We start from the raw sequence: 22852 nt of genomic DNA, 5'->3' as shown, positions 1-22852 counted from the left end.
CCCACGTGTGATTTATAACAAAACATTCAATTGCAGCGGGTGCTTAGAACAGTGCTCACTTTATTGATCAAGACCGGCTCGGAAAGAAACACGTTGACAAGTGAACACACAGGATGAGGCTGCATACGAGAACAAATCCATTGCTGTTAAAGAGATTTTCCTTTTTTTTGTAGTGTGCGTTTTGAATAATTAAATTAAAATAAGAGAAAATTCTGGGGGGTGGGGGGGGGTATTGGGTAGGGATTTGGTCGATTGGGTCTGTTTTGAGAACGGTGGAGCAAAACGTCTTAATTCACAAAAAGTTTAGCTCATTTTTAAATCCTTTATATTAAGTTCGCTTGCTTGCTTAGGACCGTGCAAATCTTTCGGTCGTTTTTTAACCCACTTCCCGTGATCCAATCGAGCTGACATTTTGCACACAGACTCGTTGTGCGTGACAATCAATGTTCGTGAAAAAAAATGTCCAAAATGTTACACTGTTTAGGGGAAAAAAAGAATATTTAATTACCAATTGTTTAATGCTGCCAGACAATCATCTGACCCATAGGTGGCAGCCATCTCAAGCCAGAGGACGAGAGGACTCTAGCCGCCACGCATATAAAGGATTTATAGTGAAAAACTTTGTTTTTACTGGTTATACTTATTGCAGTGTGCGTTTCGAATAATTAAATAAAAATAGAGAAAATTCTGGGGGGTGGGGGGGGGGATATTGGGTAGGAATTTGGTCGATTGGGTCTGTTTTGAGAACGGTGGAGCAAAACGTCTTAATTCGCAAAAAGTTTAGCTCATTTTTAAGCAGTTAGCGTTGACGTACCATGACGGGCAATGTAAGGCAGGGTATTGAGTCAAATTCAGAATTGTAATTCGTGCCACTCGAGGTGCACGTTGAATATTCTGCTCCTAAAACATTTTCTCACTCCTACCTTGTCTCTTGTAGAACTAATTCGACCGCGAGGTAATTTCTTTCATAACGTACCACTTTATATATGTCATTAACTTTACGGTATTATGCCTCCATATTTCTTTAATGAAGGGCGGCAAAGTGAAGTGACCAAATTTAATAATTTCATTTCGCCTCGGTATTCTCTAATGCTCTTCGTAAATTAGGGAGAGATCCAAAAGCCATATTTCTTCACATGAAGGAAGCGAGTAGTATACATTGCAAAACAGTATAATATAAAGGTAAGAAGTTCTCGATAGCGTTGATCATTGAAATTAAGCTACTATATTAGCTGGGGATGAAATATTAAGAAAAAAATCTGATTTAGACAGATATTGTTGGCATTACATGTCAAGTAAAGACATAATAAAGGCACAGCCCTTAAAAGTCTTGCTCATGCCAATGCTGGCAACCAGGGCCTCCAACGAGAGGAAGTTTTGGAAGGCCCCTTGCCAGTCTTGGCCTCTTCTTCCAGGCTGGACAAGCATCGTGTAAGAAGTGGGAGTACCCACAACCTATCCCACCACCACATACACACGACTTACCAATTAACTAACCGTGGTATATTAATTTATACTGCTGGGTGGACAGTGGCGGGGGGTTTAAGAAACTCGCAGGATTGTTTCAGGAGATGGAACCAGCGGACTCTGGATTACAAGTCCACCGTGTCAACCATCACACTACGGCAGCATCTCTAAAAATTTAAATTTGGCCACATTGAATTAAAGAAAGACTGCTCATGAATAGATTTTTTTGTATCAGAAATCATAATAATAATAAAAAACGTATATACGATATCTAGATATAATTCTTACAAAACACACCGTGAAAATGTTGCACAATGTCACAGCAAGGAGCTACTTAAAAAGGTACCATACATACAATACTGTGAGCAAATGACGTAAAACTAGGATTTTTTTTTTACAGAATATACATTTGTTAAACCATTAACCCAAAAGCCAATAAGTGCAAAACAGGTTATACTTTAAGGCAAACATTGAGTACAGTCAATTAACTTTGCTGAAAGATAAACTTTGGGGTTAATATAAATCTAGAATTTATTTAGCATATGTTTTGTATATTTTTTTAAATATAAAAAGTAAAGATTTAATTTCACCGTGTGTAAATGCACCACATTGTCATCACAAATGTTTAAATATAATTGAAAGGCGACTTGAGAAATGGTTCTATATAATATGGAAAAAAAACACATCATTTCCATTATACAGTTTAAACCAAACTTGCCTCTACATGTGTGGCTCAAAATACAAAGGCAATTATACAGTCCATAGGGGATTATTGTGTCTGTCCGTCCTGCATCCAAAAATGGGTGGGGAGGGGCTGGCAGGGGCTGGGTGGGGATGGGCTGTTCACCCCGTGGTGCCCTTATAAAACTCAACGTTTAACCTACTCACGCCGGCTTGTGCCCGCCCTCACAGTCGGCCATATTTGCGGAATACACCACCCCGCCGTTGACCCTGGCCATTGACCAAGCAACCCAACGTTCCTACCAGCTCCCTCCGCAGGAATGTGTTAGTTTGCAATTTTAAAAATCCCATCCGAATATATGTTTTGTTCCTTAGCAACACAAGGGCATTTTTTATTGAAGCTTAAGGTACAGTCAAAGAGGGCTGAAAACACCCATGCCATTTTCCCGAGGGCCTGAGCAAATGCATTGGTTAAATTTGGTACAATTAAGGCTCCCGGAGTTTACAGGGATGGTTCTCAGAAAAATTCTGATGGGGACCACCTTAATATTCTATTCAGGGCCTTGTGTAGGCTTTATATGAGCATAGGTTACAAGGCCACAGGCTAAACCCAGGATAGAACCAGACGTGAAAGTAAGGTTGGCACCTTTTTGGTACCAATAATCGGGACATATGATAAAAAATAATATCACACAATCATAGGAGAGGGTAGAACTCCAGGTAAATATCGTGTTTTGAGTGGTGTATTATTAATGTCACAGGAAGATAATTGGTTCTTTACCCTTCTATCTGGCAACAAAACTGACAGATAGAAGGGTAAAGAACCAATTATCATATTTTTACTGGCAAATGAGGTTCCCATAGTGTAGTCACAGGAAGACTTCCAGATTTCACCTCAAATAGAGAACAATCCTCGGAAAACCAGGACAGGTGGCAACCCTAGATAGAAGTGATGCGGTCAAAGTAAAAAAAAATACCCATACTTACCCTGGAATGCTTCACCAAGTCTCAATACCCTTTTCCACAAAACAATTGAATGTTTGGCCAATGCAATTGATTAATCTTTGGTCTCGTGTGGGAGGAATTCAAAAGAAAACCGCACCATGCATACAAGGGGGTAAAACTGAAATATTCAAGAATCTGCCCCCACTCCCACCGCTCTTTTCTTTTTTTCCCCCTTGACCTTCCCTTCCCCCCCAAAAAACCAAATCCATGGTCCCGTCCGCTGTCCCTACGTTCGTAGTGGCGTAGGTGAGCCCACCTCCTCTCCCCCCTTTCCCCTTGCCCCGTGAACACCGCACCTCGGGCTTTCGTCCGCTGGAATTTCCGTGCCCCCACCACCATCCCTCTTTTTTATTTATTTTAAATTGCCCGTGCTCTGTTCCGGACTCTTGTTAAAAAGAGTGCTGCTACATTCTGGACACTGCATAATAGTTCAAGCCATATTACCACCTGTATTGGCAGGTTGGTCTCACATCCAAAATACTAACCAGGCTCAGAAGCTTAGCTTCTGAGATCCAGCGAGATCAGGCAAGTGCCCTCCCGCTCATCAGATCTTGTCAGACCGGAAGGCGTTGAGCCTGGTCACGGATTTGGATGAGATACGACCGGAGCGTGCCAAGTTGTTGTAGGCATGTGGCTCCGCAAGGGGCAAGCGAAGGATGCAAACGGTGCGTGTCTCACGCCTTGCTCGTGGTGCGTTTCCTCTGCATGCTCCGATTTCCTCCCACATGAAGCTAAACTCTCATTTTAAATTAATTCTACAAACGTACCAGTGCAGGACCCCTCCTGAAAAAGAATTGAATTGGACTCAGAGGGGACTTTCCTAGGCAATTAAAGGAACAGGTTTAATTCATGGTAAATTTTAGTTTCAGTTTAGATGCCACGACCATCAAGACACACTGGGCACACTTCCCTCTAATCTAGTAATCATCATTATCAGCTATGATCTATCCACTGCTACATGAAGGCCTCCTACCAAGCCATCATCATCTTCCAAAAATCTGTCTGGATCCTACACACGAGCCCATTTCATAGCTTCATCTCCACGATCGATGCCTCCTGGGCAGTGCTCCCTCCTTTGGCTGCCACTCTGTCCTCAACCTTGACCACCGGCCATCGTCTCTCTTCTGAGCCACGACGTCCCTGCCCAAGGCCACTTTTGCTTTAATGAACAGTCAAATGTCTTTTGAAGGGTCCTGCACCAGCGCCTTAACAAATGCAATCAATAAATAACATGGACATTTGAAAGAAAGAAAAAGATTAATGCAAGTAAACAGCAGGTTGACCACGCATACAAACGCTGCCGATCGTGTCAATCTATCGGTACAAACACAACCGCAGTCGTGTGAAGAATCCGTGAGTGCGAGCACGGTGAAGGCATCTTAAAGCTCCGACAAAAAAACATGCCGGTGCCACGGTCATCGCCTTCAAAGTTGTGACCGCAATCGATCAGTTACAGCCGTCGACCACAGACAAAACCATACCACGAGAGCGATTGCGTTCGGCGCGTTCTTTTTTCCACCCCCTCCCAACCTTTTTTTACATGACATTTAAAAAAATATATTAAAACAGCAACAATTCATATAATAATAACAATATTATTTTGTATTCGTTTTTAAAGTTTCTTTTCTTTAAGAAAAAGGAGTCATCTCGTTTGAAGGTATAAAACTTCGAGTTTCTGAGAAAGACAAATGAGTTTTTATCACGTGACCGAGAAACGAACGTCGGATTTTGACGCTTTATTTATTCATTGAACGGCGCTGCCGGTAGCAACAAGGGCCACCTTGTGGCATTACCACAGAGTGAAGACCCAGAATTCAAACGACAAAGGGAACAGACCCGGCACAGATCCGGTACATCAAGTCCCTATGGAGGGGGGGAGGGTGGTTTCCGCAGTCTAGCTTTGCAGGCCGTCCAATCCGCTGTTAAATAATATCACGGAACGCCGTCGCATACGTGCGGCCTACACTGGCACGCACGCCGTTCAAGTTCGAGACCCCCTGTCGAATGGTAGACTTAAGGTGGCAAAAAAGGGGTGGACTAATGGCGGATTGTCGGCCGTGGAACCCTAGCGGCACCCGAGCCGTGTGCAGTTGCCACTGCCTGCACAGCAACCAAGGCTGTTCGGTTGACGCACAACAATTCACCGACCCAGCGATTCGATCAATTGTTGCAACTCGTGCTCAAAAAAATCGATACAAAAAACGATTCTTCGCCACCACCCCTCCTCCCCGTACCGCGTCCCCGTCCCGTCATCATCTCGTTTTTATTGCTTTTTTTTTTACCATCATCTCGCCCACAGTCTCGCCATCTCCGTCATCCTCAAGGCACAAAGTAACATCGTTCGCATGCAATTCCGCAACAATCCTAAGCGGTCGACATTCACGCTCTGCAGGCGACAGGCGCGTAAGAAATCGGTTCGTTTTTTCCGACGGCTCGTCCGGCGCCACGGGTCGACCCGCGCGCGTCAGTACCCGCGCCAGTCCTTGGTGCTGTCGAACATGCTGCTCAGCGTGCCGGGCACACTCTTTGGGCGGCTCTTCTTGCGCCCGAAGAGCGACGACACCTTGTCGCGCAGGGTCTTGCGCCCGCGAACCCGCTCGCCGCTCGTCAGCGTCGACGCGCCCGTGATGGTGCCCGTTGCGAGCGGCCTGGGGCTGCTGTCGATCCGCCGCTGCTCCTGAAGATGACCGGCGGCGGTGGGAAAAACACGGGCGGGGTCAGAGGTCGGCAATCATCGAACGGCGCCGGAAAGGAGCCGATGTCAGTCCGAGGAAGCGGCCCAGCCACGAGAAACGATTATTGTTTTCACAGCGCAGCGAAGTTTTGTGAAGCTAAAAAAGGTAAAAGGTGCAGCCCTGCAATTTCTTGCCAAGGTCACTGCCAGCAGAAAAAGCCACCGCTGCACATGGCGGGGAGTGGTATGACAGTGGTTCGCACACTTGCCTATGAACCCAATGACCTCTGTTCAATTCCTGGCCATGGTTAACATCAGTGGCTAGCGATATCAGAATCTGCACTGGGCCTCCCCTAGGTCCATCCATAAATGAGTAATACCTGGTGTGGTGTTAACATCAGCGCTGCGGAGACAAAGGTGGTCGGTCGTGGTGCTATCCACACAACTACCTCGCTCGTCGCGTCAGCCTTAATAGGTGCTCACTAACAGAACTTGCCGCAACAACCGGTGCAGGCTACATACGGGGGGGGGGGGGGGGGGTTCTTTGTATTTGTGCGTGTCTCAAAGCCTGTGGACTGGGCCAAAAGAAACCAATTCTCTTGCTCCAATAAAATGCGTTGACATAACACTGACGAAGAGAGACATCCACCCCCCATCGAACGCGGCCTACGATTATACATTTATGAGCATTTTATATGCGTTTCCTCAGAACATTGATAGTCATAAATAGTCCCCCCCCCCCACGCCCGCCACCAAAAATAATAATAAAAGTGTTGATGTGTAAAAAAAAAATATCGCGAGAGCAAAGGGCGGTTGTAAATAACGCAAGGAGTGAAATTAATGGTTGCTTGAGTCAACAGGACATAAATACAAGGCCATGAGATTTACAAAGGCAAAGATGCCCCGTGTAGCCTTTACCAGACTGTCGGGGCAAGTGCTGCTAAGTGAGTAGCACCTATGAAGGCCGGCACTGTGGCGCACGAGGGGGGGGGGGGGTGGCCAGCACTACGCCTGCCCGCCCACCCGCCTTTGTCTCCCCAATGATGATATTTACACGGTGCACCAGGTTCTCCTTAAAGGCCGATTGGAGACCTCCGGGGAAAGTCCAAGGACCAGTGCTGATATTTGTCACCGATGTTTACCGTTAGTGGGAATCAAACTCACTGGCAATCAAAATCATCGCTCGCCACTGTATGTGTGTGTGTTGCTCAAAACACACATACAAAGACGCCCCATATAGCCTTCACCAGACTGTTGGGGCAAGTGTTGTTAGCGAGCGCCGAATAAGACCGGCACGGCGAACGTGCGAGTGGACAGCACCAACGCCTGCCCGGCCGCCTTTGTCTCCCCAGCGATGATGTTTACACACCGCACCAGGTGCCCGTCTAAGGCCGGGTTTATACGTAAACAAAGATAAAAGATCCGCCCCTGTATAGCCCGAAACAAACCGTTGCGGGCAAGTGCTGTTCGCTAGTAGCACCTTAGAAGGGTGACACGGCACACGAGGGGGTGGGTGGCCAGCACCACGCCCGGCCGCCTTTGTCTCCCCAGTGGCAATGATTACACACCAGGTACTCATTTGAGGGCTGAGTCGACCTAGGGGAGGCCCAGGACCGGTTCAGATAATCGTCCCTGGTGTTGGTGGCCGTGAGCGGGAATCGAAACTCGGGTTGCCGGGTCCGCAGCGCAGCAACACTAACCGCTACACCCCACCCCCCTCCCGAGACATAACCACACAGACGCAGCACACACAGCTGGTCTCTTCATCAAAGACAGCTTACAACGGAGAGATGCACCTCGGCGCAAATAAAACGCATCTTCAAATCGGCTGCCAAGTCTTTCAAAGCCATAAATACACCGGGGAAATAAAAAATAATGTAATATTCCCCCCCCCCCCCCCCCGTGGAAATGAAAGCACATGCAGTTCAAGGTTATGAGTTTAATATTTCACGAGAATCAGGTGTTATTTATTTATTTACCGTTCTCGGGAGGAAGCTAATTTACTGACAACAAAATGTTCGAGGCTATTAGCCGGAGCGCAACGGGTGCGCAACGCACCGGACGTGATAGCCAGAGGTCACCGGGTCGATCTCCTATCTCCCGGCGCGGCAGTCGTGAACCGCCTCGGTCCACCCAAACAGTGTCAAGAGGGTGTGAGTGCGAGTACAAGAGAGTATGCGAGTGTGCGAGTGTGTGAGTGAGTGTGTGTGTAAGGGGGTGTTTGTAAGAGTGTGGGGAGCGGTTAGCGCTACGCTGCCCAACGAACCCGACGACCCGAGTTCGATTCCCGCTCATTGCCAACACCGGTGAAAAATTTCGAAACCGGTCCTGGGCCTCCCCTAGGTCGACTTGGCCTCAAATGAACACCTGGTGCGGTGTGTAAACATGCACCACTGACTGTTAGCGAGGACCTATGAAGTCCGGCACGACACACGACGAGGTGGATGGCCAACACCACGCCCGGCCGCCTTTGTCTCCCCAGTGGTGATGTTTTACACAACGCACCAGCTACTCAGCCTGAAATGAGTCGACCTAGGGGAGGCCCAGGACCGTTTCAAATAAATCGCCACTGGTGTCGGCCATTAGCGGGAATCAAACTTGAGTCACCGGGTTCGTAACCACGACACTACAATGACATAGACCCCACGTATAGCCTTAACAGACTGTAGGAGCAAGTGCTGTTGGCGAGTAGCACTTGTGAAGGCATGGTACGGCACACGAGGGGGTGGGTGGCCAACACACACACGCACACGGGGACACCGTGACCCACATCATCATCATGATCATCGCGCGCCGCCACCCTCTACGTCCGAATCCCTCACCGGCGAGCCCTCGCTGAAGGTGAGCAACCTCAGCGGGGTCACGACCTCCACCTCCACCCCAGCCATCCCGGCTTGGGTCATGAGGTCGGCGACGGCCGCTTGACCCAACCAGCGGCAGTCCTGACCTCCGACCCCGATGATGTAGTCACATTCCTTGATGCCCGATCGCTGGGGGGGGGGGGGGCGTGGGGGAGTGGGGGTGTGGGGGTGTGGAGGAGTGGAGGTGTGGGGGAGTGGGGGTGTGGGGGAGTGGGGGTGTGGGGGAGTGGAGGTGTCGGGGTGTGGGGGAGTGGGGGAGTGGGTGAGTGGGGGAGCGGGGGAGCGGAGTGCGGGGGGGCAGCCGGTTGTTAGGGCGGCCGCCATCTTGTCCAGTATTTTGGTGACGCTGCGACGGCAGTAGCGTTGCACGAGCAACAAACAACAACAACGACTCGGCATTCGTCGACAGAAATGCCTTTAAAAAAACAAAAGATGACGTTATGGGCATCCGTTGTGCCATGAAGATGGGACCTGGTCCGAAAATTCGATTATAACCGAATTTGCCTTTAAAAAGGGGGGAAAAAACTATAATAGTTTTAAAAATAATTCTGATAATTGTGATGGTTTTTTTTCCCTTTTAAAAGGCAACACACACAGGGTGGTGTGGTTATTGACGAACGAGTTGAATAGTTGTTAAGTGTTGATTTCACGTCACTGCCAACGCAACAGCAGCAGCAGCATCACCACCAAGTAATCAGTTTAATCATATCCACAATAGCTGGGGAGAGTGAGAGCGAGTGAATGGGCGACCGATGTAAATTATATCCATGTTCTACGTTGGCCCGGTGTGCGGGAATGTCGCACGTTTTAAAAACACGAGCGAGCCAAATAGCGATTACAATTCCTGAACGGGCTTCGCGTACACCCAGCCAGTCCCGCGCCACCAAATTACTTTTTCATTTTAATGAACCTGCCGAGGGATACGGCGGCCATCATTCTTCACAACGCCGGGCCCGATTACAATCAATCAGCGTCGGCACACCGAAACTTTCTTGGCAAACGTTCATTTTAAACGCGCCGTTCATAATTCCGCTAAATCGATCGTATTCCGGTGAGCAGCCGGTCCCCATCAGGCCGTCCATTCGCGTGATCGATGTGGCATTAAATGGATGGATTTGATCCCGTCACCGATCAAGGCGACGGATCGCCATCGCGAACGCACGTGCCACTCCACTGCTGGATGAAGGGGGGCCACCTCTACGTCGTGCGAGGTCGCGGGGGTTACGCGACGCTAATTCACCACGCTGGTCGACGAGGGGGGGGGGGGGCAGTTGGTGAGGTGAAATGGGGGGGGGGGGGGGTCCAGGACTGATTCGGATGTCGCTCGACAATGAAGTTGGCGGCCGTTGCTTGAAATCGAGCCTCAGGATTGCCAGGGTCAACCTGGGTGAGGCAGGTCAATAGGGCCACCGACCGTTGACTTATCCACAAAGCGGTACTCGTTTTTATCGACCCCGGAGAGATGATGGGGCTCAGTCACGTCCCGCCCCCACCCTCCGAACAGGGTTTGTGAGCCGCTCGCTCCATCACCGAGCCACCTGGCTACATAAAAGCTAAATTGGAAACAAAATGTATTGATATCGTCAAGCATATATATGTATTTTTGCTCAAGCCACACATGTAACATGGTTCTGTTTTATTCTTGTGTGTGTGGCAGAAATGAGCTAAATGTGAAAGTGTAGAGGCCTGCTGCTGTTGGCCACGACCAGAGTGCTTCAGCAGAGAGAGAGTTCGTGTCGTGTCGCTGTTCCTCCTCCTCCTCCATTGAAAGAGGCCAGACCACAGTGGGTTTACAATACGGTCCAAAGTTTGGGTCGCCTGGCCACAATCACACGACTCTGGCTTGTCGTCTTCAGTGTATCTGTGTGTATCTCGATCGATCATCACCATGTATCACCATGTACCACTCTATGGATTCACGGTCTGGACTAAAGTTTGGGTTCCACGGCCTACAAGAAGGCGATGCGTGTATCAGCCTGCCGACGAGGTTTCCGATGATGCGGCCGATAGGTTCCGCCCGTGCCGCCTTCGAGGAGGAGGTTAAAAGTTGAGCGCGGTTAAAATGATGTTGCACCCCGTTTACCATGGCGGCGCTCCCAGGCTGGACCAGGACGACGCGGACGGGCGAATCACCGCCGAGCCGCATGCCGTATCCCTCCGCTGGCTTGGACAGGTGCACCTTGCGAGGCTTGCTCAGGCACTGCTTGGCCGAGAAGACCGACAGGGGGCCCTGGGCGCACGGAGAGACGACAACACGCAGCGGTGAGATGGCGAGCCACGCGTGACAATCAACACAATGTGACCGCCGAGGGGGGGGTCAGGAGGTCACGTCATGAGGACCGAGCGGACGATGAGAGGGCGACCCACACGGACCCTGCTCTGTGGTGCAGCCTTTGCGATTACTTGACGATGATGATGATCATACTGATGATGACAATGATGGTGATGACGACGACATTGATGATGATGACAATAACACTGGTCATTGTAAACGATGATGACAATAACGTCTATGACAATGGTGATGATGAAGACGCGACGGTCGATGATAACACCAATGATGATGATGATTACAACACTGAATATTATGACGATGACAACGGCGGCACTGAAGATGACGACGATACATCATTGGAACCTCATTTGCCAGTAGAAAAATATGATAATTGGTTTTTTACCCTTTTATCTGGCAACAAAAGGTGTCAGTTTTGTTGCCAGATAAAAGGGTAAAAAAACTATTATCGATGACGACGATGTAACGAGGTGCGAGATGGAGATGCGGCGTGTTACCAGCCGGCGGAAGATGTCTGTGCCCTCCACTTTGTCGAACACCGGGGGCTTCAGTTCTGGGTTGTGATGGGTTTCCGCTGTTTTTGGCGAAATGAGAGAGGGCGAAACACATTCGATCACGTTTTGTTTTTGCGGCAATTCCCTCGCCCCCCCCCCCCCTCCATGACGTCATTCCCAGTCGCGCCATTGGCGCCGCGTCATCATGCAACGGAGAATTCGTTCAGAACTCTCATCGAGGGGTGCTGGCCTTCATTTTTATTTCACCTTTATTTAACCAGGTAAAACAAAAATAATAACCCGTGAGGTTTGTGAACCTTTGTCTTTGTGTCAATGTGTCTTTGTATGAAATGTAGAATTTATTTCGTACCATACGTAGCCAACAGTGCTAAAACATGCTTACATTGCCTCTCTTAAACACACACACACACACAAAGACAAAGATCCACAGTATTGTAACTTGCTGACCCGCCCCCGCCCGCCTGGACATCTGCTGTGAAAAGGAGCTTCATAGCTCATCGGATTGCTCCAGTCTAAATCAAGATTCCGATGATGGAGTTGGAGTGGCAGCCGGAGGTGAAAAACGCGCCCCGAGAGGATGACCACCGCCGTAGAGATGGAGCAAAGAGATCGGCGTGCGGGATTGATGGATCGTGACGCATCGCGGGACAGCGAGAGTTGGCGACGCAAACGTTGCAGTTGAGCAAACGCAGCGGCCGACACACGGCCCTGGAATTTCGATTTGCTTTGCCAAGTTGTCGACAGCCGCTTCACGTGCGTACCCTCAAAAACACGAACCTCAACAACAGCCCACGTACGCACCCCCGCACACACACACACACACATACCTGCGCGCGCGCGCACACACACACACACGCACACAAAGACACCCCAGAAAGCCTTTAACATACTGTTAGGGCAAGTGCTGTTAGCGACGTGGTATACGAGGTGGGTGGCCAGCACCACGCCCGACCGCCTTTGTCACCTCAATGGCGATGTTTACGCACCGTACCAGGTACTCATTTAAAGGTCGGGTCGACCTAGGGGAGGTCCAGGACCAGTTCAGATTTTCTTCGTGGGTTTGGGCCGCGAGTGGGAATCGAACTCGGTTTGCCAGGTTCGTAGTGCAGCGCGCGCTAACCCCTAACGCTACCACTCCCCACGCAGAGACGCACACACAGAGACAAAGATAAAGATCCCCCGTATAGCCTTAACAGACTGTAGGGGCAAGTGCTGTTAGCGAGCACCTATGAAGGCCGGAACGGTACACGAGGGGGTGGGTGGCCAACACCACGCCCGGCCGCCTTTGTCTCCCCAGTGACGATGTTTACACACAGCGCCAAGTACTTATTTTAAGGCTGAGTCGACCTAGGGGAGGCCCAGGACCGGTTCAGATAATCGTCACTGGTGTTGGCCGTGAGCGGGAATCGAACCCGGGTCGCCAGGTTCATAGCGCAGCGCGCCAACCGCTACACTACCTCTCCCCACACACAGAGACACACACACACACAGAGACACACACACACACAGGAATACGCACGGGCGATTTCGGGGGCCTCCGACGAGTTGATGAAGCCGCCGTCGGTTTCGAACTTGGCGAGCCGCGTCTTCGCCTGGTCGCGCGCCGTGGCCAGGAAGTTCTGCAGGTCGCCGAGCCTCCCCAGAGAGGATGCGGTGCGCACCGCATCCTCGTGCCGCCACACCGCCTTGCTCAGGTGGCCCAACGCTGCACGGGGAGGCACGGCAGGGAGACACGGCAGGGTGACACGGCCAGGTTAAGGGACGTACGGGGAGACACGGCCAGGTTAAGGGACATACGGGGAGACACGGCCAGGTTAAGGGACGTACGGGGAGACACGGGGAGACACGGGGAGACACGGCAGGGAGACACGGCCAGGTTAAGGGACGTACGGGGAGACACGGGGAGACACGGGCAGGGGAAGGGAGAGACGGCCAGGTTAAGGGACGTACGGGGAGACACGGGGAGGGGAAGGGAGACACGGGGAGACACGGGCAGGTGAAGGGAGACACGGCCAGGTTAAGGGACGTACGGGGAGACACGGGGAGACACGGGCAGGGGAAGGGAGACATGGGGAGACACGGGCAGGGGAAGGGAGACACGGGGAGACACGGGGAGGGGAAGGGAGACAAGGGGAGACACGGGGAGACACGGGCAGGGGAAGAGAGACACGGGGTGACACGGCCAGGTTAAGGGACGTACGGGGAGACACGGGCAGGTGAAGGGAGACACGGGGAAACACGGGCAGGTGAAGGGAGACACGGCAGGGAGACACGGCCAGGTTAAGGGACGTACGGGGAGACACGGAGGGGAAGGGAGACATGGCAGGGAGACACGGCCAGGTTAAGGGACGTACGGGGAGACACGGAGGGGAAGGGAGACACGGCAGGGAGACACGGCCAGGTTAAGGGACGTACGGGGAGACACGGAGGGGAAGGGAGACACGGCAGGGAGACACGGCCAGGTTAAGGGACGTACGGGGAGACACGGGGAGACACGGCAGGGAGACACGGCAGGGAGACACGGCAGGGAGACACGGCAGGGAGACACGGCAGGGAGACACGGCAGGGAGACACGGCAGGGTGACACGGCCAGGTTAAGGGACGTACGGGGAGACACGGGGAGACACGGGCAGGTGAAGGGAGACACGGGGAAACACGGGCAGGTGAAGGGAGACATGGGGAGACACGGGGAGACACGGGGAGACACGGCCAGGTTAAGGGACGTACGGGGAGACACGGAGAGGGGAAGGGAGACACGGGCAGGGGAAGGGAGACACGGCAGGGAGACACGGGGAGACACGAGCAGGGGAAGGGAGACACGGGGAGACATGGGGAGACACGGGCAGGGAGACACAGGGAGACACGGGCAGGGGATTGGAGACACGACAGGGAGACACGGGGAGACACGGGCAGGGGAAGGGAGTCACGGGGAGATGAAGAGGAACAAAAGTAACTCCCGACATTTCAGAACTCATTCAAGCAAAATCTGGACCGTATTCAACATTCGGTCCGGAGTTTGCTTGTACAGAACGGATGCTGCCGAAATAATACACTTCCAGAAGGCTACGGGTCCAATTGGTTGTGTAATAAATAATTGTATTTGTCACGTGGATAGACACGTGTGTGTGAAGGGGACATTGTCTGTCAATCTATATAACTATTGATAGTCCCCACAACGACACCGATGATTATTTTACGGACATGTTTTTGTGCGCGCAGTCATTCTTGTTAGGGAATGGCCCCAAGGAAGAGGATGTCACAGAGCTACCTCTGAGATCCCTTCAAGAGACCTCTGGTCGACACACAGCAGAGGGCAGCACTTTCCTACCCACCTTTGCCACAGGGAGTGATTTCGTCGCATTTACTCGCTGTATTTAATTCTCAGAGATAGAATGTAGAACCAATTTAAGTGCAGAAGCAAATAAAATGTGATGGATTTTTTTTTTTGCAGTCACCGTTGACCAGGCCGAGAACACCAACTCTTTTTAAATTTCGATTTAAAGCTTTCGTGACTGCAGGGATTCATCTTCTTGGTTCTTTCGGTAAAGTCACGTAGAAGGGAAATAATAAAATAATAAAAATAAAACATAATAAAATAATTCTCACGACGTTTCGGCCACAACGCAAGCAGCCGTCCTCAGGTGAAGAACAGGTCTGTCGGGGAGACAGCGTCACCTGAGGACGGCTGCTTGCGTTGTGGCCGAAACGTCGTGAGAATTATTTCATTATGTCTGATTTTCTTTATTTTATTATTTCCCTTCTACGTGACTTTACCGAAAGAACCAAGAAGATGAACACCAACTCTGCTGCAACTCGAGAAACTCGGCTTAACCGCTGCGGTCGGGGCGGGCCGAACCCCGGATTCGAACCCAGGATCCTAGCCGCGACGGCTCGTGGTTTCAGACACGACCATCGTGAATCACTCGGCTACCTCCCCCTTCCCCCGCTCGCGGTGTTTCAACGTCCAGAGGGAATGTCGGGGAATGATCCCCTTGAATCACCTGAGAGGAGCACTCAGGACCGCGTCTCCATGGCGACCCCTCGTGGTTAACGCTTGACCCCTGTCCCCGCGGCAACGTGCTTAGGACCCTTGACTTGAGGACTTCCATTGTACAGTGGATGCCTCGTGAACGATTAGAGCGTTTTATTTTGGATTTTTTTTTTTTACATACGGTTAGAATTTTTATCTCTCGGTTGAAAAACATTTAAATGAAATACAACCTGAAGCGGCCGGGTGACTAAGTGGTCAGAGATGCCGACACCACTGAGTTCGAATCCAAGTTTCATAAAATTAGACCGGCTTCTCAAGCCTAGTAAGGCGATGGCCCAATCACCGATAACTGCACAAAAACCCCATTACATTCAATTTGATTCTGCACTTAAATTTGGCCAAATTCCAGCTGTGAAAATAAAAAATGTGGGTTTGGCTGTTGTGCGACGAACATTGCTCTTATATGCCGAGTGGGTGAGGAAGTATTGCCCCCCCCCACTCAACTGTGTGCGGACAAGAGGTCACTTGAAGAAATGTTATATCTGGGAAGTAGCTCTACAATATCCACTTCCGTGGGCCGTGACCATGACCACCGTCATGCGACGCCGACAGTAGGCTTTCACTACCAATGTCGAGATTGGTAATTGGTTACTTTTGATTGAGATCGGCGTTGTAGGCATGACGTGAACACCTGATGGTGTTGGGTGGAATTTCCAGCGGAACGTGGGACAAAATTGTCTCTTCTGCTTGGGCTTTTTAACCTTCTCCCCTCCCTCCCCCCTTGATTTGATTGGCTCTGTCGCTGGGTGGTGGAGGAGTTATAGCAATAAAAAAAAAGTTGACATTATACGACACGTGACGACCCGACCCAAAAAGAGCCTTTATTGTGATGCAAAAATAGAGATAAAATGAGATTAAAAGTTTTTTTTGTTTCAATTGAGAAATTCAAATACAGCTCTAAGTAGCGATTAAAATAAAGTTTAGAAAACGTGGGTTGTTTTTTTTTACTAGAAATGTTCTTGTCTGCAAATGACGTCAATAAAATTTTTCTAAAAAATTCCACTGCCCCCCTCCTCCCACCCCCCCTTCGCTCCGCGCCCCCCTACCCCCCAACACCCGACCCCTCCCCCCCCCCACTTTGCCCTGGTGCAACTCAGCTGTTCCACACTGGGCCATGGGCCAAACCGCCTTCGGACGCGAGTCATGCAGCGGCATTTGTGTTTAATTTGTTAAAAACAGCAAACTCTGAGCGGGTTTCGACCATTAGTGTGGGGGTGCGCAAGCACTTTGAGACAATGCCAATCCGATGGTGATGATGTCTAGGGATTGATGATAACGAAGGTGCTCATGACAATAAAGATGATGATGGCAATGATGATGAAGGTGTTAACAATGGCAATGAAAATAATGATGATATCGAAGGTAATGATGATGTGTATGTTAACGATGATGATGATGTCTATGGTAATGATGATAAAGAACGTAATGATGATGATGTTGAGGTGTTCAGGCACTATTGATGACGATGATGATAACGATAAAACTATTGATAACAATAATCCTTTGATCCGAACAATGTGGACCTAAAGAGCATAGGCTACGGGAACAATGATGATGACAATGTTGTTGATGATGATGATGGTGTGTTTGGGGCCTCAGCTAATTTAGCGATTGATGATGATGGAGAGACAATGATGGCGGCAGCGATGACGACGACGCTGCTGACAAAGACATCGGCCGAAACAACGACGACAACAAACAAACAACGCTGATGACGTGTACCTAGCTTGGTACGCTCGTCGAGGTTCGTCACGACCACGTGCATGGAGGGTCCTTCGGGCAGAGTCTCGTGAACGTCCATGAGGGCCTTCTCCTGGTCGCGCGAATCCTCGCCCGGCGCCGCTGCGGCCGTGAGAGACGCGGCAGAGATCGGTCACGGCGGTTACAGTCACAGTCACACCGATGGGCACGGCGGTTACGGTCACGGTGGTCATGGCAACGGTCACACTGGTGGTCATGGAAATGGCCGCGATCACGGACATCAAAGCAATGTTCACGGCGACGATGGTCGGGATGTTCAGGGCAAAGGTCACAAAAAAAAAGCACAAAATGGCGACACCCATCATCATCCATCAGGCTTGCTTGGAAGAATTGCTCCAAGTAAGCCTGAACAATTTTAAAAAATATTATCCATTTTCATTTTACCAGGTAAGGCCCACTGAGCTATTAGCTTCCTTTTCAGAAGTGGCCACAAATTATAACTCAATGAAGTGGCTTATCGCGTGGAAATATATCGCAGCCAAATCCCCTAAAAACACGTGTTTATAAATGTGCAGGGAAAACCCAGAGGACCGCAGAAAAATCCACACGACCACGGGGAGAGAGAGACACACGCAAAATCCAGACACAGGATCGAACCTATACCAGGCGAGGTAGTTGACATCTCACCACCCCCATCCACCTCCACCCCCATCCACCTCCTCCCCATCCACCTCCTCCCCATCCACCTCCTCCCCATCCACCTCCACCCCATCCACCTCCTCCCCATCCACCTCCTCCCCATCCACCTCCTCCCCATCCACCTCCTCCCCATCCACCTCCTCCCCATCCACCTCCACCCCCATCCACCTCCACCCCATCCACCTCCTCCCCATCCACCTCCTCCCCATCCACCTCCTCCCCATCCACCTCCTCCCCATCCACCTCCTCCCATCCACCTCCTCCCCATCCACCTCCTCCCCATCCACCTCCTCCCCATCCACCTCCACCCCCATCCACCTCCTCCCCATCCACCTCCTCCCCATCCACCTCCACCCCATCCACCTCCACCCCATCCACCTCCTACCCCATCCACCTCCTCCCCATCCACCTCACACCCCCATCCACCTCCACCCCATCCACCTCCTCCCCATACCACCTCCTCCCCATCCACCTCCTCCCCATCCACCTCCACCCCATCCACCTCCACCCCCATCCACCTCCTCCCCATCCACCTCCTCCCCATCCACCTCCTCCCCATCCACCTCCTCCCCATCCACCTCCACCCCCATCCACCTCCTCCCCATCCACCTCCACCCCCATCCACCTCCACCCCATCCACCTCCTCCCCATCCACCTCCTCCCCATCCACCTCCACCCCATCCACCTCCTCCCCATCCACCTCCACCCCCATCCACCTCCTCCCCATCCACCTCCACCCCCATCCACCTCCACCCCATCCACCTCCACCCCATCCACCTCCTCCCCATCCACCTCCTCCCCATCCACCTCCTCCCCATCCACCTCCACCCCCATCCACCTCCTCCCCATCCACCTCCACCCCCATCCACCTCCTCCCCATCCACCTCCTCCCCCATCCACCTCCACCCCATCCACCTCCACCCCCATCCACCTCCTCCCCATCCACCTCCTCCCCATCCACCTCCTCCCCATCCACCTCCTCCCCCATCCACCTCCTCCCCATCCACCTCCTCCCCATCCACCTCCACCCCATCCACCTCCTCCCCATCCACCCTCCTCCCCATCCACCTCCACCCCATCCACCTCCACCCCCATCCACCTCCACCCCCATCCACCTCCTCCCCATCCACCTCCTCCCCATCCACCTCCACCCCCATCCACCTCCTCCCCATCCACCTCCACCCCCATCCACCTCCTCCCCATCCAACCTCCACCCCATCCACCTCCTCCCCCATCCACCTCCACCCCATCCACCTCCACCCCCATCCACCTCCTCCCCATCCACCTCCTCCCCATCCACCTCCTCCCCATCCACCTCCTCCCCATCCACCTCCTCCCCATCCACCTCCTCCCCATCCACCTCCACCCCCATCCACCTCCTCCCCCATCCACCCTCCTCCCCCATCCACCTCCACCCCCATCCACCTCCACCCCCATCCACCTCCACCCCATCCACCTCCACCCCATCCACCTCCTCCTCCCCCATCCACCTCCTCCCCATCCACCTCCTCCCCATCCACCTCCTCCCCATCACCTCCACCCCATCCACCTCCACCCCCATCCACCTCCTCCCCATCCACCTCCTCCCCATCCACCTCCTCCCCATCCACCTCCTCCCCATCCACCTCCTCCCCATCCACCTCCTCCCCATCCACCTCCTCCCATCCACCTCCTCCCCATCCACCTCCTCCCCCATCCACCTCCTCCCCATCCACCTCCACCCCCATCCACCTCCTCCCCATCCCCCATCCACCTCCACCCCCATCCACCTCCACCCCATCCACCTCCTCCCCATCCACCTCCTCCCCATCCACCTCCACCCCATCCACCTCCTCCCCATCCACCTCCTCCCCATCCACCTCCACCCCCATCCACCTCCTCCCCATCCACCTCCACCCCCATCCACCTCCACCCCCATCCACCTCCACCCCATCCACCTCCTCCCCATCCACCTCCACCCCATCCACCTCCACCCCCATCCACCTCCTCCCCATCCACCTCCTCCCCATCCACCTCCACCCCCATCCACCTCCTCCCCATCCACCTCCTCCCCATCCACCTCCTCCCCATCCACCTCCACCCCCATCCACCTCCTCCCCATCCACCTCCTCCCCATCCACCTCCACCCCATCCACCTCCTCCCCATCCACCTCCACCCCCATCCACCTCCTCCCCATCCACCTCCTCCCCATCCACCTCCACCCCCATCCACCTCCTCCCCATCCACCTCCTCCCCCATCCACCTCCTCCCCATCCACCTCCACCCCATCCACCTCCACCCCCATCCACCTCCTCCCCATCCACCTCCTCCCCATCCACCTCCTCCCCATCCACCTCCTCCCCATCCACCTCCACCCCATCCACCTCCTCCCCATCCACCTCCTCCCCATCCACCTCCTCCCCATCCACCTCCACCCCATCCACCTCCACCCCCATCCACCTCCTCCCCATCCACCTCCTCCCCATCCACCTCCACCCCCATCCACCTCCTCCCCATCCACCTCCACCCCCATCCACCTCCTCCCCATCCACCTCCACCCCATCCACCTCCTCCCCATCCACCTCCTCCCCCATCCACCTCCACCCCATCCACCTCCACCCCCATCCACCTCCTCCCCATCCACCTCCTCCCCATCCACCTCCTCCCCATCCACCTCCTCCCCATCCACCTCCTCCCCATCCACCTCCTCCCCATCCACCTCCTCCCCATCCACCTCCACCCCATCCACCTCCACCCCCATCCAACTCCTCCCCCATCCACCTCCTCCCCATCCACCTCCACCCCCATCCACCTCCACCCCCATCCACCTCCACCCCATCCACCTCCACCCCATCCACCTCCTCCTCCCCATCCACCTCCTCCCCATCCACCTCCTCCCCATCCACCTCCTCCCCATCCACCTCCTCCCCATCCACCTCCACCCCCATCCACCTCCACCCCCATCCACCTCCTCCCCATCCACCTCCTCCCCATCCACCTCCTCCCCATCCACCTCCTCCCCATCCACCTCCTCCCCATCCACCTCCTCCCCATCCACCTCCTCCCCATCCACCTCCTCCCCATCCACCTCCTCCCCATCCACCTCCTCCCCATCCACCTCCTCCCCATCCACCTCTCCACCCCCATCCACCTCCTCCCCATCCACCTCCTCCCCATCCACCTCCACCCCCATCCACCTCCACCCCATCCACCTCCTCCCCATCCACCTCCTCCCCATCCACCTCCACCCCATCCACCTCCTCCCCATCCACCTCCTCCCCATCCACCTCCACCCCCATCCACCTCCTCCCCATCCACCTCCACCCCCATCCACCTCCACCCCCATCCACCTCCACCCCATCCACCTCCTCCCCATCCACCTCCACCCCATCCACCTCCACCCCCATCCACCTCCTCCCCATCCACCTCCTCCCCATCCACCTCCACCCCCATCCACCTCCTCCCCATCCACCTCCTCCCCATCCACCTCCTCCCCATCCACCTCCTCCCCATTCACCTCCACCCCCATCCACCTCCTCCCCATCCACCTCCTCCCCATCCACCTCCACCCCATCCACCTCCTCCCCATCCACCTCCACCCCCATCCACCTCCTCCCCATCCACCTCCTCCCATCCACCTCCACCCCCATCCACCTCCTCCCCATCCACCTCCTCCCCCATCCACCTCCTCCCCATCCACCTCCACCCCATCCACCTCCACCCCCATCCACCTCCTCCCCATCCACCTCCTCCCCATCCACCTCCTCCCCATCCACCTCCTCCCCATCCACCTCCACCCCATCCACCTCCTCCCCATCCACCTCCTCCCCATCCACCTCCTCCCATCCACCTCCTCCCCATCCACCTCCTCCCCATCCACCTCCACCCCCATCCACCTCCACCCCCATCCACCTCCACCCCCATCCACCTCCACCCCATGCACCTCCTCCCCATCCACCTCCCTCCCCATCCACCTCCACCCCCATCCACCTCCACCCCCATCCACCTCCACCCCATCCACCTCCTCCCCATCCACCTCCTCCCCATCCACCTCCACCCCCATCCACCTCCACCCCCATCCACCTCCTCCCCATCCACCTCCTCCCCATCCACCTCCACCCCCATCCACCTCCTCCCCATCCACCTCCTCCCCATCCCACCTCCACCCCCATCCACCTCCTCCCCATCCACCTCCTCCCCATCCACCTCCTCCCCATCCACCTCCTCCCCATCCACCTCCTCCCCATCCACCTCCTCCCCATCCACCTCCTCCCCATCCACCTCCTCCCCATCCACCTCCTCCCCATCCACCTCCACCCCCATCCACCTCCACCCCCATCCACCTCCTCCCCATCCACCTCCTCCCCATCCACCTCCACCCCATCCACCTCCACCCCATCCACCTCCTCCCCATCCACCTCCTCCCCATCCACCTCCACCCCCATCCACCTCCTCCCCATCCACCTCCTCCCCATCCACCTCCTCCCCATCCACCTCCTCCCCATCCACCTCCTCCCCATCCACCTCCTCCCCCATCCACCTCCTCCCCCCCCCCAGGCCCCAGCGATGACTCACGTGCGTGGTCGAGCAGTGCGAGCGCCAGGTAGTAGTGAGCGACGGCGCCGAAGTGCTCCGACTTGGCCCTGAGCAGCGACTTCCAGCAGAAGGGCAGCACCTCCGCCAGCTCCGGCTGCTGCATGGCGCCTACCACCCCCGTGTAATCCTCCGCCACCTGCCCCCACCGCAGCCAGGACCACGTGTCAAAGACAAAGACAAAGATTCCCCACCCCGCGTAGCCTTCGGCAGACGGTTGGGGCAAGTGCCAATTCTGAGCGAGGAGCAGCGGAGGCCGGGAAGACGCACGAGGTGAGGGTTGGGGGGGGATTGGTGGCCAGCACCACGCCCGGCTGATGTTTACACATCAG

At 53.9% G+C, this 22852-nt stretch overlaps 2 protein-coding genes across 2 annotated transcripts in view; both read right to left on the bottom strand.

Annotated features, from left to right (window-relative positions):
* Nucleotides 1-3860, bottom strand: part of LOC144949526 (centrosomal protein of 89 kDa-like) — a 92348-nt gene extending 88488 nt beyond the window's left edge. Inside the window, exon 1 of the mRNA XM_078879452.1 lies at nt 3832-3860. Coding sequence (XP_078735578.1) covers nt 3832-3860 — 29 coding nt within the window. The remainder of the gene's footprint in view (nt 1-3831) is intronic.
* The window catches only part of LOC144949659 (rhophilin-2-like), a 67362-nt gene continuing 47467 nt past the window's right edge, over nt 2958-22852 (bottom strand). Inside the window, exons 9-15 of the mRNA XM_078879646.1 lie at nt 22503-22659; nt 17270-17389; nt 13016-13201; nt 11479-11555; nt 10772-10918; nt 8650-8817; nt 2958-5830 (exon numbers count right to left, since the gene is read on the bottom strand). Coding sequence (XP_078735772.1) covers nt 5618-5830; nt 8650-8817; nt 10772-10918; nt 11479-11555; nt 13016-13201; nt 17270-17389; nt 22503-22659 — 1068 coding nt within the window. The 3' untranslated portion in view covers nt 2958-5617. The remainder of the gene's footprint in view (nt 5831-8649; nt 8818-10771; nt 10919-11478; nt 11556-13015; nt 13202-17269; nt 17390-22502; nt 22660-22852) is intronic.

The sequence above is a fragment of the Lampetra fluviatilis genome, chromosome 54 (genome assembly GCF_964198595.1).
Source record: "Lampetra fluviatilis chromosome 54, kcLamFluv1.1, whole genome shotgun sequence".
NCBI classification, from domain to species: Eukaryota; Metazoa; Chordata; class Hyperoartia; order Petromyzontiformes; family Petromyzontidae; genus Lampetra; species Lampetra fluviatilis.
The sequence above is the reverse complement of the archived record's forward strand: the minus strand, read 5'-3'. Positions and strand labels throughout refer to the sequence as shown.